Below are 15,664 nucleotides of genomic sequence, written 5' to 3'. Positions count from 1 at the left end.
AACAGTTGATGAAAAGCTTTATCATTATTTTAGGAGACTTGATTTGGAAAAAAAGTTTGAATGAAGTAAAGATTCACTTACTTTGTCACACTAAATGCCAACTTTACATTTGTTCGTGAAAGAAATTACTAGATTTAAAGAACAATTGCATCACTCAGTAAATGCAAAGAGATCAGATTATCAAAATGTGGGTGAATGGGGGCTCCTAGGTAGCTCAGTGGGTTAAGTGTCTGCCTTCAGCTCAGGTCGTGACCCCAGGATCCTGGGGTTGAGCCTTAAGGTCAGGCTCCCTGCTCAGCGGGGAGCCTGCTTCTTCCTCTCCCTCTGAGTGCCCCTCCCCCCGCTTGTGCTCTCTCTCTCTCAAATAAATAAATAAAATCTTTAAAGAAAAATGTGGGTGAATGATGAGAAAGAAGTCAATAGGAGCAAAGCAGTAAATACTCTTCTCTCATTTGCTGTCACCTGCTTATGAAGTTGTTCCTGGACAGTAAATGCCAAGAAAATAAAGAGAGCACGTTAAAGGGACTTCACCAGGAAGCATGGGTAGCAATTTCAAGCATAAAATTGCACTAAAAAATAATTATATTCATAAAAGCACACTCAAGTTTCTCATTAAAAAACTTAAAAATATTTTATTTGTAAGTTTTATACAAATTTAGTATTTATTATCTTTCACTTGGTAGTTTTATTATAATTATATAATATAAAGAAAATATGATTTTCACCGAGGCCCACATAAAATGTCCCCCAAATCCCTCAAATATATGCAGCGTGCTGTATCACTATGTTCATTTTCTAGGTGAGACACTGACATGGGGTCGAAAAGCCATACGTATAGCTCAACAGTGTCTAATGTGGAATTATCCAATTTGAAAGAATACATGAATAAATACCTTCGCCCCAAAATGGTGGAAAACTTCAGAAGAACCAGAAAAAAATGTGCTGATTTACATAAAGTCCATCTTTACAAAACTTTTTAAAAATAAAGAGTTCCACCATATTGACAACAAAAAAGTGAAACCACAAATCTGAAGACATAAAATAAACATAAGTGATCAAAAAAGACAGTTAAACTTCAAGCCGATGCCATCATTGTAATCACATGGTTAATGTGAGTAAATATTAGCTATTAAAAGCCCAATAATTCCTTCATATACTAATCTGAGTTATTTCTTTTTAGTAATGGCTCTATTGAGGAATTGGTCAATTTTTTTCTTCCGTTCTTGAAGTGGTCTTTTCTTGTTATTTTCCCCTAAATCTATCTGGCAAGATGAATCAAAGAGGACATTTTTCCCTCAAAGAAGACATTTTTCCATCATGTTCTCTAAAGATCTACCATATAGGATCTTCTGGAGAAAGAATACAACAGCCAGCACACTCTTCTCACAGGAAAAGCACTAGGGGCTCCTAACCACTACAACAGGAATGATACCAGACCTCAAAAGTAACATTGGAAATGCACAGACAGGACATCAGAAGTGGGACATCAAGCAGAGTATTATGAGCTATTTCCCTATAATGCCTGATCACATTTACTACCTGGTTATATAGAACTTTCATTTCAGGAAGCACGAATGCAACATATTCACAATAATAACGGTCAGCAGCAAAATATGGGGCATGAGGAAATAAAAAAGAAGAAAGAGCATCCACCATATAGGCTGTGATAATATTCAATTCTCTAAGTAAGTCTAATAAACAATAAGTCTTCAAATATAGTAGGCATACATTAAAACATATTTGAAGCAAAATCTCTCAAGCAACGAGTGTTCAGAACCTCAAAAATTATTAAAATCGTAGTAGTAATAATAATTACTGCTATTGGTATAAGTCGGGAAGTCATAGGCACTGTGTCTCCGGAAGTCTCAAATCCTTAATAAATACCTCGAGTTTGTAGGAAACACAGCCTTGTTGGAATGCCCTTGATATTCAACTAAAAGGTAAAATTAAAACCTCAACTAGATAGCAGCTTCCAAGACATCAAAACCATTCAAGTCCCTTATTGTCTTTGGTTATTTTCTTTAATTCCAACCCTGAAAAAAAAAATGATTTCAGGCCATTAAAATCAGATACATTGTATCTGGACTGAAATTACATTTTACTAAGTATATTAAAAATGCCTAGCATTATGTATGAACTCCGAACTCTTAATGTGATTTGGAATTGTTACACAATTTAAAAAGCTAAACATTTAGGAAAGAATTATTGATACAACATATATTTTACATTCAAAATCATGGGTTATTACAATACAGTTTTCAGCTGTCAGTAGAGGATCAAATACAAGAAAAAACATATTGCAACACATTATTTAAATTAGCTTAAAAATATCACAAGGAGTTCAGACATTGCAAAACAAATAATTCAGTCCACTGAGTCACGAAGCAGTTATTTTAATATCCAGACTTCAATAAGTAGGTATATACAATATAATACAGATCTGTAATAATGATAAATATGCTAAACAACTTTTTGCTAGTTAACAAAGAATCCCTTTTAGGTTATTTTTGGCATGATGCCGGGGCTCTGTCAAAGAACTGGACGCCCGGCATTGCTAATTTACAAGCTCCCAGCACGTAGCACTCGGACTCTTCAAGTAGAGACACAGCTAAAATGCAGGCTTGTTCATATATTCTTCCATTGTCTGAAAGAGAACAATAAATTAGAACGATTTCCCCTTAAGTCACAACCTTTAGCAGAATGTGAAACCTCACTTTTTTTTTTTTTTTTGCTGTTACTGAACAGAAATTTCCGAAACATACATGGACATAAATCTTGCATTCTGATCAAGAACGGTGGTTCAGGGGCGCCTGGGTGGCACAGCGGTTGAGCGTCTGCCTTTGGTTCAGGGCGTGATCCCGGCATTCTGGATCGAGCCCCACATCAAGCTCTTCTGCTATGAGCCTGCTTCTTCCTCTCCCACTCCCCCTGCTTGTGTTCCCTCTCTCGCTGGCTGTCTCTCTCTCTGTCGAATAAATAAATAAATAAATAAATAAATCTTTAAAAAAAAAAAAAAAGAACGGTGGTTCAAAGTTTGAGAAAAAATTGCATATATATCCATATGGCTGGAACTAAATAACTTTCAACAGAGAAAAAGCTGAGCTTGATCATAAAAAGAGTGACGGGTAAGAAAAATACTAAAGCAACAGCTGCCCGTATATCTCTGCTGACTTCAGGTAAACGTGTCTACTGAAATGATCACAAAAACCACTTCCAAGCACATGTATTAGAGAAATCTCAATTGTATTTGTGTAACATATGTATCACTACAGATTCGGTGCAAAACATCTTTTTACACTTACTAGCAAAATAGAAAGGACAAACAGACTATGATTCTTAAGAATCTCTTCCATGTATCTCGAAACGGCTTTCCTCCGAGTATGCAAACTTTCTGCATCTCCATCAGTTAGCAAGTTTGCTAACACGACACAAGACCATAATTTTTTCCAGCACTTTGAATTTTTTTTATTTTAATTTTTTTTTAAAGATTTTATTTATTTATTTGACAGAGAGAGAGAGACAGCCAGCGAGAGAGGGAACACAAAGCAGGGGAAGTGGGAGAGGAAGAAGCAGGCTTCCAGCGGAGGAGCCTGATGTGAGGCTGGATCCCAGAACGCCGGGATCACCCCCTGAGCCGAACGCAGACGCTTAATGACTGAGCCACCCAGGCGCCCCTTCCAGCACTTTTTAAAAAATGTTTGGACAGATTCGGAATTATAGGCAGAGTTAAAATATACAGTGATGTTGCAAGCCCTTTACCATGCAAGATAAATGGACTTTCTCTTGCATTCTTTCCTATTGTAAACATATATATTTGTGTAACACCGTGGCTCCTGGGTTGAATCAATAAGGAAGTTCAAGGGAGCAGCCTTGGGTAATGCCCCTGCCTCTTCCGTGTGAGCCACGGTCAGCTCAATCAGCAATGTGCAACCTGTTATTAGGCTTGAACCTCAGGATGTGTGACTCACTTGCACCTGCCAGGGAAGACATTGATCAGCATGGGCCAAACAGAGCAAGGCCATGGCTAAGCACATTGCTCAGAGGGTACGAGAGTGAGAAATCGGGTGTTCTAATTGGTTTTCACCAGCTCTGTTTAGAATTCCAGTGCGCCTCTGTTGAAATACTTGTGCTCAGTCACCCACGCTTTCTTTTAAAGCTCTTACACCTCTTAGATGAGCACTGGCCTAGAGGAGCCCACACCCTAACACCTTTGCCTTGTGTCTTCTCTTACAGATGCTGCTGGTGTCTTTAAAGTTAGCCGGGTATCACATTGGACTGGGGCCCATGCCTATTTTGTGGCATCTAGAGTTTATACCATTAAAAAAGGAATACAAAGGGGCACCTGGGTGGCTCAGTCAGTTAAGTGTCTGACTCTTACTTTCAGCTCAGGTCATGACCACAGGGTTGTGAGATTGAGTCCTGCACTGGAGCTCCATGCTGGGCATGAAGCCTACTTAAGATTCCCTCTGCTCCTCCCCCAACCCCAGCTTGCACTCTTTCTCTCTCTCTCTCTCTCTCAAATAAATAAATAAATAAATAAATAAATAAATAAATAAAATCCAAAGATACAAATACAAAATTGGGCATAAAGTTTATTTAGAATGAGAAAAGAAATAACATAATTTTTTAAAAAGATTTTATTTATTTATTTGACAGAGAGAGAGACAGCCAGCGAGAGAGGGAACACAGCAGGGGGAGTGGGAGAGGAAGAAGCAGGCTCCTACCAGAAGAGCCTGATGTGGGGCTCGATCCCAGAACACTGGGATCACGCCCTGAGCCAAAGGCAGACACTTAAGGACTGCGCCACCCAGGTGCCCCAGAAATAACATAATTTTTAAAAAGATTTTATTTATTTATTTGAGAGAGAGAGAGAGGGAGTGCAGAGGGAGAGGGAGAAGCAGACTCCCTGCTGAGCAGAGAGCCTGACGTGGGGCTCGATCCCAGGACCCTGAGAACAAGACCTGAGCCAAACAGAGGCAGACGCTTAACTGACTGAGCCACCTGGGTGTCCCCAGATGATAAGTTTTTTTTAAAAATGATTTTATTCATTTATTTGTCAGAGAAAGAGAGCATGTGCACAAGCAAGGGGAGTGGCGGGCAGAGGGAGAAAGAGGTTCCCCACCGAGCAGGGAGCCCAACGCAGGACTCAACCTGAGCCGAAGGCAGACACTTAACCAACGGAGCCACACAGGCGTTCCTCAGGTGATAAATTTTTAAAAGAGGACAAATATCACAAAATTTAGAACAACGCATATGGTGTTCATTCATTGAGTACCTGACACACTTTATAATATATCCATTGTGTGGCTACAGACGCTTTGCAGTTAGATATCCTACCTTTGCAAATCTGACCATGTAAGCCTGCAACCTTGGAAGGGGCTTGGGCCAGCAAAAGGCTCTGAAATTGTCACTTTACTGGCTTCATGGTTCATTGGCCTCTAGTTATGGGCCCTGCTTCACACCACTGGCAAACTCCGCCTGCTAAAGACTGCACGGACTGCGCTTTCTGAACCACGCTGTTCCCCAGATTACATTACGAGGTTCATATTTTCCTGAGCTTGCCACTTTCAAGGTTGGAACAGACTTTTCAGGCTGACACACCCTAAAGAGCTCTCCCTGGCCCTTCACCAGAGGACCCAAATCTGTCCCTCAGGACCCCTTCTGTTCTCCATCCTGTACCCCCAAGTTTCTTGTGGACTCAGCCCTGTACATGCTACAACTTTTTACGGCACTATGGACTCGCTTAGCTGCCAACATGGGTTGTGCTTTTAAGGGTGACAATGTTGGGGTGCACCTAGACATTTCTCATGCATCCACACATACACAGGGGACGTATCCTATTGCATGAGCTAATGAGGTACCATTTGGGACCCTCGCTCCTCACTCCGTGGTGAAACCTCTTCCGTCGGTCGCCCCTGCTGGTGATGCCAGGAATTGCAGCCCCCGGAGGTAAGGAGCACCATCTTCCCCTTTCAGCTTCTGTTCCCTTCTTCTCACTCTGCACCACTGTCCACAGGTTGTCACCCTCAAAATAAGGCATCCCCTAAAGTCACCCCAATCAATGAAATTGTTCTTTTCTTAATCTGTATTACTAACATCAAGCCCCAGTACGCTCAGAATAATCTTTGAGCATTTGGAGATTTAAAACTATGTATCTTCTTACTAAATACGCGAGGACAGCCTTTCTATTCTAAGAAACCTTTCTTAGGTAGGAGTCGGGGAAAGTTCCAGAGGCTACAAGCGCAAGCAATATTGCGAAGGCCTCCCTTAACCTTTAGTAGCTATAAGAGTGTGCTTAGGTCCAGAGGACAGGGAAAAAAGAAAGCAGTCACTTTTTTTTCTTTATGTAATTATATTCCTTGTGCCCCCTCATTCTAAACATTTCTGATCAGATAGACACGGTCCATTTTTCAACCAGCTCCCCAAACATTCACTGATTCATTGACTTAGCTGAAGTACCCAGAGCCCAAGAGAGTGCTGATAACGCTCTCTCTATTTGGCAGGTGCTGTGATTTCACCAAGAGAGATTTGAAGGGCAGTCATGCTCACTATGGGGACGCGGGGGCTAAATGGAGGGCCTCCCAAGGCCGACTCATCCAGACCTTCCACTCGATCACCAGGGACGTGAACTACCAGTTAGCGTTTAATTGTGAAAGGGCTCTCTCTTGAAATCCGTGCTCCCCAGAGTTCTGTGGAACGCACAACACCAGATGCATTGTGAGCTCTTTAAAACTCTATTTCTTACAGAGGAAGAATTCAGAATAACCCAGGTGTGTCTTGGCCCCAATTCAAAAAGCTTTAATTACTGTGAGTGCCAAAGACCCTGCTGAAAGTCCCTTTCTCCTGTAAGGCTTAGACTCCACAGTCAGGGCCCGGAGGATAGCATTATAAATAACCCCTGGCATATTTTAAGAAAGGTTGTTCTGTGGAATTTCCAAACCACTGAGTTCTCAAGTACCTTGTAAAATTCCCTTCCTGTGGCATTTGGAAAGAGCCAAGTAAACAGCAGAAAGTTTAAATGCATTTCTGGAGGTGAGAACACCTTTGGAAAGAAATGCACCATCTCCTAAAAGGCACACGTAGACACTTGGGGGTACCGCTCCACAGAGGTCTTCCTCAGGGTCTGTTCCCCTGAGGACCGGTTCCCCTGGATGGGCAGGAGCAAGTCATCGGTTCAGAGATGTGCCCGAAAAAGTGGCTGGGAACTCATGCCTGATGTTTTATTAATACAATCAGTATCTTCTTTCTCAAACGGCAGGAAGAATGGCTTAAATGCTGATTTTTAAGAGAGAGCTTATGATCCTCTGGGAACTCTTGACCTGGTACTATAAAACAGGCAGGTGGAAAGACCCAAGGATGCTGTGGGAAGAAGTAGCCAGAGGTGGCGGAGCTGGGACAGAGCTGGTGGGGTCACCTCATTAGGGAGGCCAAAGGTCAGAGGGGTGATATGCTCTTTCTCAGTGTCCTTGGGGGGAGGGAAGGGGCTGATGCAGGTGAGTCCCCTTACTGGGTACAATGCCAATCTAGACTCTTCTAAAAGACCCGCTGTATTTTATATAAATATCACAGAATCAGGAGTACACGGATGCTTCAGGGCCCATTTATACCTTGGCAAGCAAGCCGCAGTATTCCCAATTTATTTATGCAAATAGGAGCACACATGCAGCCTCGCCGGGAGGTTCGAGAAATTTTAATTAAAATGATAAATGCCATCTTCAATAATAAAGTTCTAATATCCCTGGCAAATGAAATAACGACGTACTCCTATTCTCCTTTCCCAGGGTAGCGCAGATATTTTAATGAAAATCTTTTTATACCTCTTGTAAAATTCTTGAAAAAAAAAAAAACAGCACCAAGCTTTTGATGCTTTTTTTGACAGTGAGGTATCCTCACTAAAAAAACTCAGCCAAACATAAAGAATGAAGATTCTGGAGCCCAACATCCTGTGCCCAGATCTCTATTCCACTTACTGGCTGTGTGACATCAAGCAGGTTGTTTAACCTCTCTGTGTCTCAGTTTACTCAGCTTCAGAATGAAGGCAAAAATGCTACCCATCTCTTAGTGTTATTGTGATAATTAAATGAGTTGATAGAGGTAAGTTGCTTAGAAACGGCACCCAGCACGGAAGAGGCACTCAGTAAATGTCCACCAATATATCACCACCACCATCACCATCATCATCATCTTTCCCTTGGCACCAACACTGGGTACTGACCTCCTGCAACATATCAGAATCTTCGATGGCTTTGACAGCAGATTTTTTGGATGTTTCCTGAATTTCTCCGCCCATTATAAACTCATCAAGGATAAAATACGCCTTTTCGAAATTAAAGATAATATCCAGCTCACAGACCTGGGAGACAAAAACAAATGTTTTGATAAACTTGCAGGAATATCAGGGCAAACATATGCCAGCGTCTCAAGCTTCCCCGGCAGTTACACCCATGTGGCATCCCAAAGATAAAACCATCAGATGGTATCGAAAGGACTGAGAAACAGAACAAGGGGATCCCAGGCCTCTAGCAAAAGTAAAACCACATTCCATTAAGCAGACCATGTCCCTAAATAATACTCCTTTATGTCACAACAAGAAATTTGAGACTTGGGACAGGAATCAGGCAGCAGGGGCTCCTATTTCCATCTGCACGAATGGAAGCCAAGTCCCCACTGCAAGTCAGGCACGAGGACAGGGCCTCCTTCCTCCTGCTCTCCCATCTGGAAATCTTGGCTCCTAGCTTTAGGACTCTCAGAAGCTCACTCTTCAGAGGCAAATTAGCTCAGCTGTGCTAATTTTTTCTCAAAATTATGTCACAAGCCAGTGGTTCTCAAACTTCAGAGTGTATCCGAATCACCCAGAAGGCTCCTTGAGGGACACACCGCTTGGGCCCCAGCCCTGGAGTTTCCAATTCGGTGGGTCTGGGTAAGGCCTGAGAGTCTGAACTTCTAACAGGGTCCCAGGCGATGCTAACGATGCAGGTCTGGGGACCACACAGGGAGAACCACTGCCATAGACCAAAGCAGAGTCTGATAGATTTTGCTGTGTAGGTGAAGCAAGTAGCAAGAGCACCGCCCCTCATAATCCAAATGGAGCTTGTTGCCAATTCTCCGACTGGACAGCACTCAGGCACTCTCCTGATGTTTTCCTTCTCACTGATTCCTCAACTCCCCAACACTTCCCTTTCCTGTTCCACATGCTCTGGAAGGTTTCCACCTGCAAGTTTTTAACACTTCCCCACCGTTACCTCTCAGCAGCACTGGACACCCTGCAGCAATCTTTTTCCTGAAAATCCTCTTCTTCCTTACTCCTGGACTCTGGCAATGCCATTCAATGCCTGTTCCTGTCTTCCATCTCTGCTGAATCCTTCTCAGACTTGTTGGATGATTTCTCTCCCCACTCCTTGGCATTCGGTTAGGAAGTATATATGGAGTGCTTGGGACCTCAGTCAGTATCACTGTGGCATGTTGCTTCCATGCCAGTGACCCACCTTCTGCTTAAATGCTGGTGTTTTTCATGAAAGCCTCTTCTCTTCGCCCTACATATATTCTAGATAATCCCACAGATGCCCTACAGCTGTGTCTGGCAGGAAGATGTCTTAACAAACCTAGACTGTAGCCTTGATCTCCTTCTGGAGTGAGTCCAATATGTTCACTAGCTCTTTAGACAACTCGGCCTGGACATTCCTCCATCCGAGTGAGTCACCAGGTGCCAAACTGAGGTTAAGCGTAGTCTTTTCCCTGTAGATCCTGTTTTGCTTCTTCGTAGCTGCAACCTTTACCTGTGGCTCAATCGAATTCATCCCACGAGTCCATTTCTTTCCCCCTCCCTCTCATCTCCCCTCCCTCCTTCAGTCTCATCCCTCTCAGTCTGGTCACCAATTCTTATTGATTCCATCGTGTAAATAAATCCCAACCCTTCCTGTCTTCTCCCCGTTCACCGCCGCTGCGCAGGCCTGCAGGCTCTCTCATTAAGGCCACCGCAGGGACCTTCCCGGTGCTGTCCGTCCGCACCCGAGGCCAACAACCGCTAACACTCTGCTACTGTGCCGATCTTGTTGCTCTCCTGTGCGAGGTTCAGGATGAAGATTCCACTCCTCCACCTGGCATATAGGACTCCTGACCACCCAGTCTGGGCGGGCTCTCTGCTGCCTGTCTCAGCACTCACCCCACGCTACACTCACACTCCACTAACTCACCGGGTCCTTCTATGCCTTTACCCTTTGCCCATTCCAGCAATTCCTGGGATGACCCCCAGATGTCCTTTTCCTTATTCTGCTGACAAAATGAAGCTCATTTCTCAAGGCCAAATTCAAAAGTCAGGGGCACAATGATTCCACCAAAGCCTCTTTTCCCCCACTCAGATTTCACACCACTTGCTCTGTGTTCTCTGTCACATCTTGTGGGCACTAGTACACGCTGACTTACCAGTCTCTCCCCCAGCACTGTGAGCTCAGGCACAGACCTTAGCCTATCAGTCATCTTGCTATCCCTGGTATTTAGCACATAACAGGACACATACATGTCTGCAGGATAAATGAGTCGGTCACCGCTTAGGCCTTGTCTCTATGATGCTGGGAATTAATGGCTTCCCAGATCAACCATTCTCTGATGCTACTGAGTGCTATAACTTTACATAGAATGGATGTCAACGTTTTAGCAAACTGTTCCATATATTTAGGATTTAGGTCAATGAACTTGCAGACTCCACAAGGTAAACGGTTAGGTAAATACCGCTATCATAAATGGCCAGCTCAGAAAAACTCATCTAACTCTCTGCAAAGTTCATGGTCTCCTCATTCGTTAGAAAGCAGCACCGAGTGGGTAAATCTACAACAAGCGGGTGTATATATCTACAGCTACCTCCTTCCTCCCTCAACAGCCTGTCCGTCTCTGCCTGTTGTGATGACATGGAAATTCCAAGTAGAAGTTGGAAAGAATGAGATAGATTTCCATGGACAGCTGTGGAAAGAACTCCAAGATACATTTGTAAAGGGGGGAAAAAAAAGAAAAAGTTGCAGAATAATATGCATAATGCGATCCCATTTAAAAATAAAACTATACGTCTAGAAGGACATGTAAAAAATATGCAATTTTAAATAATACGGATAAACAAAAAGAAGGCACAATAGATCAGACATCCATGCTCATTAGAGAAGGTATGAGAAGCAAGCAGTTACCAGAGGTCAGAAGAGGCAGGAAGTCAGGAGTTACAGTAGCAAGAGCTGAGGAACCTCAGGGTTCAAGGCAGGCGTAGACCAGGAATCCGAGAGAGACAGGAGCCTCAGTGGGAGAAACCGCAATCAGAATCCTGCAAGATGAACCTGGCAGATACTAGTGCAAGTTCTCTATTCTCTAGGACTATCTGAAACCTCACTTTCAGAGTGGCAACCTGCAGGGCTGGCCAGCAGCCATGGGGCAATTAATTTACTGCATCTAGTTCAAGGGATGGGAATAAAGTAACATGGCATGCAAAGCCAGATACACACACACACACACACACACACACACACACACACACAGAGGCAACTTGGATATACAATTATTATCTCTAGAGCATAAGGAAACAGACGCGCAAGTTTTATTGGAATTACAGAGAGTGTTACAAATAAACAACTCTTTCATATACAGCAACTCCAAAATGCTACTTCTATGGTTATTCTTGGAGGGTAACCCCACGGGGCTACTGTATCTGCAAGTAAGAGCAGGAAACATCTCCCAGAGCACCTTAGACCAAATGCAGACCAATTACTCAAAAACTTGTGAGTCCACCTCTAGGGTACTGTCCCAGTCTATCAGGAATATGCCCTTGATGCTCAAATGACCGCATTTCATCTAATTATGCAAAAACAAATGGTTTCCATGTTTATAAACACATGAGCCTGTTAAATTTTTTTCTCATTTCTTGTGTATCTGTATTCTGGAAGAAAGCTTATAAAAGGCAGAAACAGTAATAATTTAATTTTACCCTTGATCTCTTAGCCTATGCTTTACCATAATTTGGCCTGAGGGTCTCCTCTTACAGCACAACACATGAGGCAAAAGATTATTTCTGGCATTTCAATAACTAAATACTTTTGGATAGAGTCTAAGAACCTTCTCTTACTAAATTCTGTTCTAAAGTGAATACAAAAAGTTTAAATTATATGCAGTAAATGTATAAAAGCATACACACAATAACTGCAATTTAAGGTACAATGATATAGCAACTGGCAGTTTGTAAAGTATTGTTAATTACACTGTCTCTTCGATCCTCACAACAGTCCCATGAGATCAGCAAAGTAAATATTTCTATTAACCTTTTTGAGTGTTATTTTTCTTATATGAAAATTAGAGATCTATCCTGAACCAAAATCATGGGTGTGGTTAAGTGAGTGAGTGGGCACCAGGACCCAGCAGGACTCAGAGTCCTTCTCCCAGAAAACTCCCTAAATCAAGATCAAATGTCTCTGGGACAGCAACACCCATACCCTCTGAGCACATCCGTAAAAACTCACACTACAGGCTGTAACACTACAGCAGGTGGCTAAATCCTCAGACAGACTTTTATCTACTGGGAGACTCTGGGGCATTTCCTCTTAGCCTCCGTAAATTGGGGTTAATGCTGTTTACTGAAGATAGAAAGATTAACTAGTTAATCCTTGTAAATCTCCCTGGAATTAAAAAAATGCTCAAAAATACATAAATTAGTAGCCAGAGATTTTTATTTATCTGTCATGGGAAGGTAGTATTTTCCAATGTTATAAGAGAAGCTCGCTACAAAGTTTTCTCTTCGATAATATAAGGGCAGAATTCCAGGAAACCTTCAGGATTAACACAAGAGGAAAAGAAAGCCAAAGAGAAATATATTATTCCTGAGATGATGTCAATGAGAATCAGTACCGGTAGGCTTTGCTCATCACAGTTAATTAATAAGAACTGAACACCTACTGGGCAGATAGCCTTGAATTGCTCTTAGCTGCCCTTAGCTTAATAAAAGATTCATTGAATTTTTTAGTGAATTAAATTTTGGTCCATGGCAAAGACAGAGCTTCTAAAGGTACGCCAAAATAGGATGAAAAATTAATGTTAGAGAAATAGGAATTCATTCTGATTCTCCTTATATCTTAACTGGGCTCAGCATTGGTGAAGGTGATTCAGATTCTCTTAAGAAAGCAATGTGTTCTGAAATACTTAAAATTTGGTCAGATAAGATTGAGATCAAAATTTAACCCCCATTCACATTTTCACAGTCAGGGAAATCTAGGAAAACACAACAGGTCAAACCAGAGTGCAGAAATTAGGGGCAGAAGGCAGGTCTGGGGAGAGCCTGGGCCTCAGGAAAACACCTCTGTCCTTTCTTTACAAAAGGCCAAGTTTGCAGTGGATTTCAAAATATCAGCCTTCTTTGAATAATAGAAAGCACAAAATTAAATAATCTCACGTTCAAAAACATGCAATTATGCACTTGCAAATCTCTCTTTAAAAAATGAAAATAAACGTGGGGAGCTAAGAGAAAGAGAAAGAAAAATGGTCTGGCTGTCTTACTCTGTATACTGACCAACGACCTCAATCTCTAGAACAACATTTAAGGTCATCTTCTAACATCATTTACGAAGAGAAATGAAGGGGAATAAAAAGAATGAAGGGAGGGAGGGAGAGAAAATTCTTTCAAAAACCTTTCATGTACTCACCCTTGTGAAAATTGTTGCAAGTAATCTGATAAACCCCCCCCCCCCATAGAGCAAATGCTACTCATTCCATTGACCAGAGCACAGAAAGTCTTGCAGAAGCAAACTCTCCCAACAACACTTAATACAAATCCTCAGTGAGCCAGGGAACAGGGAAGGGAGCATTATGGAGAGAAAATATATCCCAAATCCAATGATTTATTTCTTATGACTGTGAACTGGATGGCATGTTTCTGGAACACTTGCTAAAATCTGGCCCAGAGTTGCTCACAAGTGCTGAAAAATCAAACATGACTTTTCCCAGGTCATGATCTCCGGAGACTTGCAGTTTGGTGGTCATACAAACCTTGCACAAGTTCAGGATAGTACCAGGCTGTTCCATGTGGTTGGAGCACTGAGCATGTCAGGGATAAAAAGAGAGAACAGCGAGAAGGCTGGAGAAGTGGTCTGGGGATGATGTTTAGAAAGCTTAAATGCCAGGCTAAGAGGTTGGGCTTTTATACATTATAGATGGTGGAAAGTGACTGAGGACGGCTGTCACCCGGATCCACGCATTGTAAGGACGACGGTAACTACCAAGCCAGGAAAGGGAAGCAGAGACGAGCCCAGAGGCACAAAGGGCCAGAGAAGAGGTTTCAAAGAAAAGCAAAACTGCAATCCCAAGTAAACCTGTACTAGTGGGAGTGGAAGGAAAGAGAAGGATTGTAGTCCCACCCGAATAGACAAAGGCAGCCTTTAGCGAAGGGTGGGGGAAGAAGAAAGAACGATGCATTGAAGGATCCTGGGACATAATAAGCTCAATCACAAGACAGAACAGGTTTGCAGAACATATTTTAGTTCTTGACATGTTATGATGGAGACGGCTGGGAGAAGCCCAGAGAAGACCGTCCTCAGCAGAGGGAAAGAGAGGCATCTGGTCATGGATTCCAGGACAGGAAGGCAGCGAGACACACAAGGAGAGTAGAAAGGGCAGGGGAAGGAAGAGAGCTCAGGGCAGAAACCAAGCAGGGGTCTTTAGAAACAGGATGACAATCAGCAGAACTCAGGGTTGTGGCAAAAAAAAGAACGGGGAACAGTGACGAGCAAGGATCGGGTGCTGCAGAGAGGAGAGGCAGGGGAAGACTGAAGAAGCATCACTGGTGTAGGCCATTAGGAAGGCGCCAGTGTAACTTTATGATTTCCCGGGAGCCATAAAGGTGGAGCCCGAGCTGTAAGAGTGAATTCTAAGGATGGGGGCACCTCAGATAGGATATTACTTGGCAGTAAATGCATGGAGGTTAAATAGAAATAGGAAAGGGGAAAGAATTGGGGTTTCCTTGTTTATGTGCTTGGCATTTTTTTACATATAAATAATATTAGAGAACACTTGGAGCTTAGTAAAAGAAGCCAGAGAGGGGATTAAAAAGGCAAAATAGAAGAGAAATGACAGGCAATGAAGAATGAGGAAGAAAACATCAAGGAACCCTTCACAATTAAATTCTTGTTCGTTGAATGAGGTCTCTAGGGGGTTTGTGGTCTGAAGACAGAGAGGCACAGCCTGCCTCTTGAAAGCTTTGGATCCTTTGTTTACAAAGAACCATGGGAAGTGGGAGAATGCCTTGTATTTTGATCCTTATGCAAATGCAGTTCATATTTTAAACTTGAGAGAGAGAAGGCATGTGATAAAGGCAGAACTGACGTAAGAGCTGAAAGAGGGACTAATTCCAAATAGACCAGAACAGCACTTACATTTCCAAAGTATTTGTCCAGCAACTCCACGTAACGATGTACGACCTCTAGTGTCAAGAGCTCATTGTCCTGATTTTCTACTGCACAGCAAAAATATAAACTAGCATACCTTGAAAGGAAAAAAAAAAACAAAGAAAGAAAAGTAAAATACGATGATACATCCAATAACCTGAAGTTGGTGTTTTCTGCGGTGAATATGCGAAGTTCCCTCTTCTCCAGAGACTCTCTGGAGACCCAGCCAAGTCCCAGTCCCCACCCAAATCCAAGAAAGC

At 42.5% G+C, this 15,664-nt stretch overlaps 1 protein-coding gene across 1 annotated transcript in view; it reads right to left on the bottom strand.

Moving 5' to 3' along the window:
* Positions 1–665: 665 nt before the first annotated feature.
* Positions 666–15,664, bottom strand: part of AP1S3 (adaptor related protein complex 1 subunit sigma 3) — a 52,774-nt gene continuing 37,775 nt past the window's right edge. Inside the window, exons 3-5 of the mRNA XM_040639845.1 lie at positions 15,393–15,501; positions 8,216–8,353; positions 666–2,644 (exon numbers count right to left, since the gene is read on the bottom strand). Coding sequence (XP_040495779.1) covers positions 2,609–2,644; positions 8,216–8,353; positions 15,393–15,501 — 283 coding nt within the window. The 3' untranslated portion in view covers positions 666–2,608. The remainder of the gene's footprint in view (positions 2,645–8,215; positions 8,354–15,392; positions 15,502–15,664) is intronic.

This window comes from Ursus maritimus, unplaced genomic scaffold, assembly GCF_017311325.1.
Source record: "Ursus maritimus isolate PB19 unplaced genomic scaffold, ASM1731132v1 scaffold_1, whole genome shotgun sequence".
NCBI lineage: Eukaryota > Metazoa > Chordata > Mammalia > Carnivora > Ursidae > Ursus > Ursus maritimus.
This window is presented reverse-complemented; position numbering and strand designations above follow the sequence as displayed.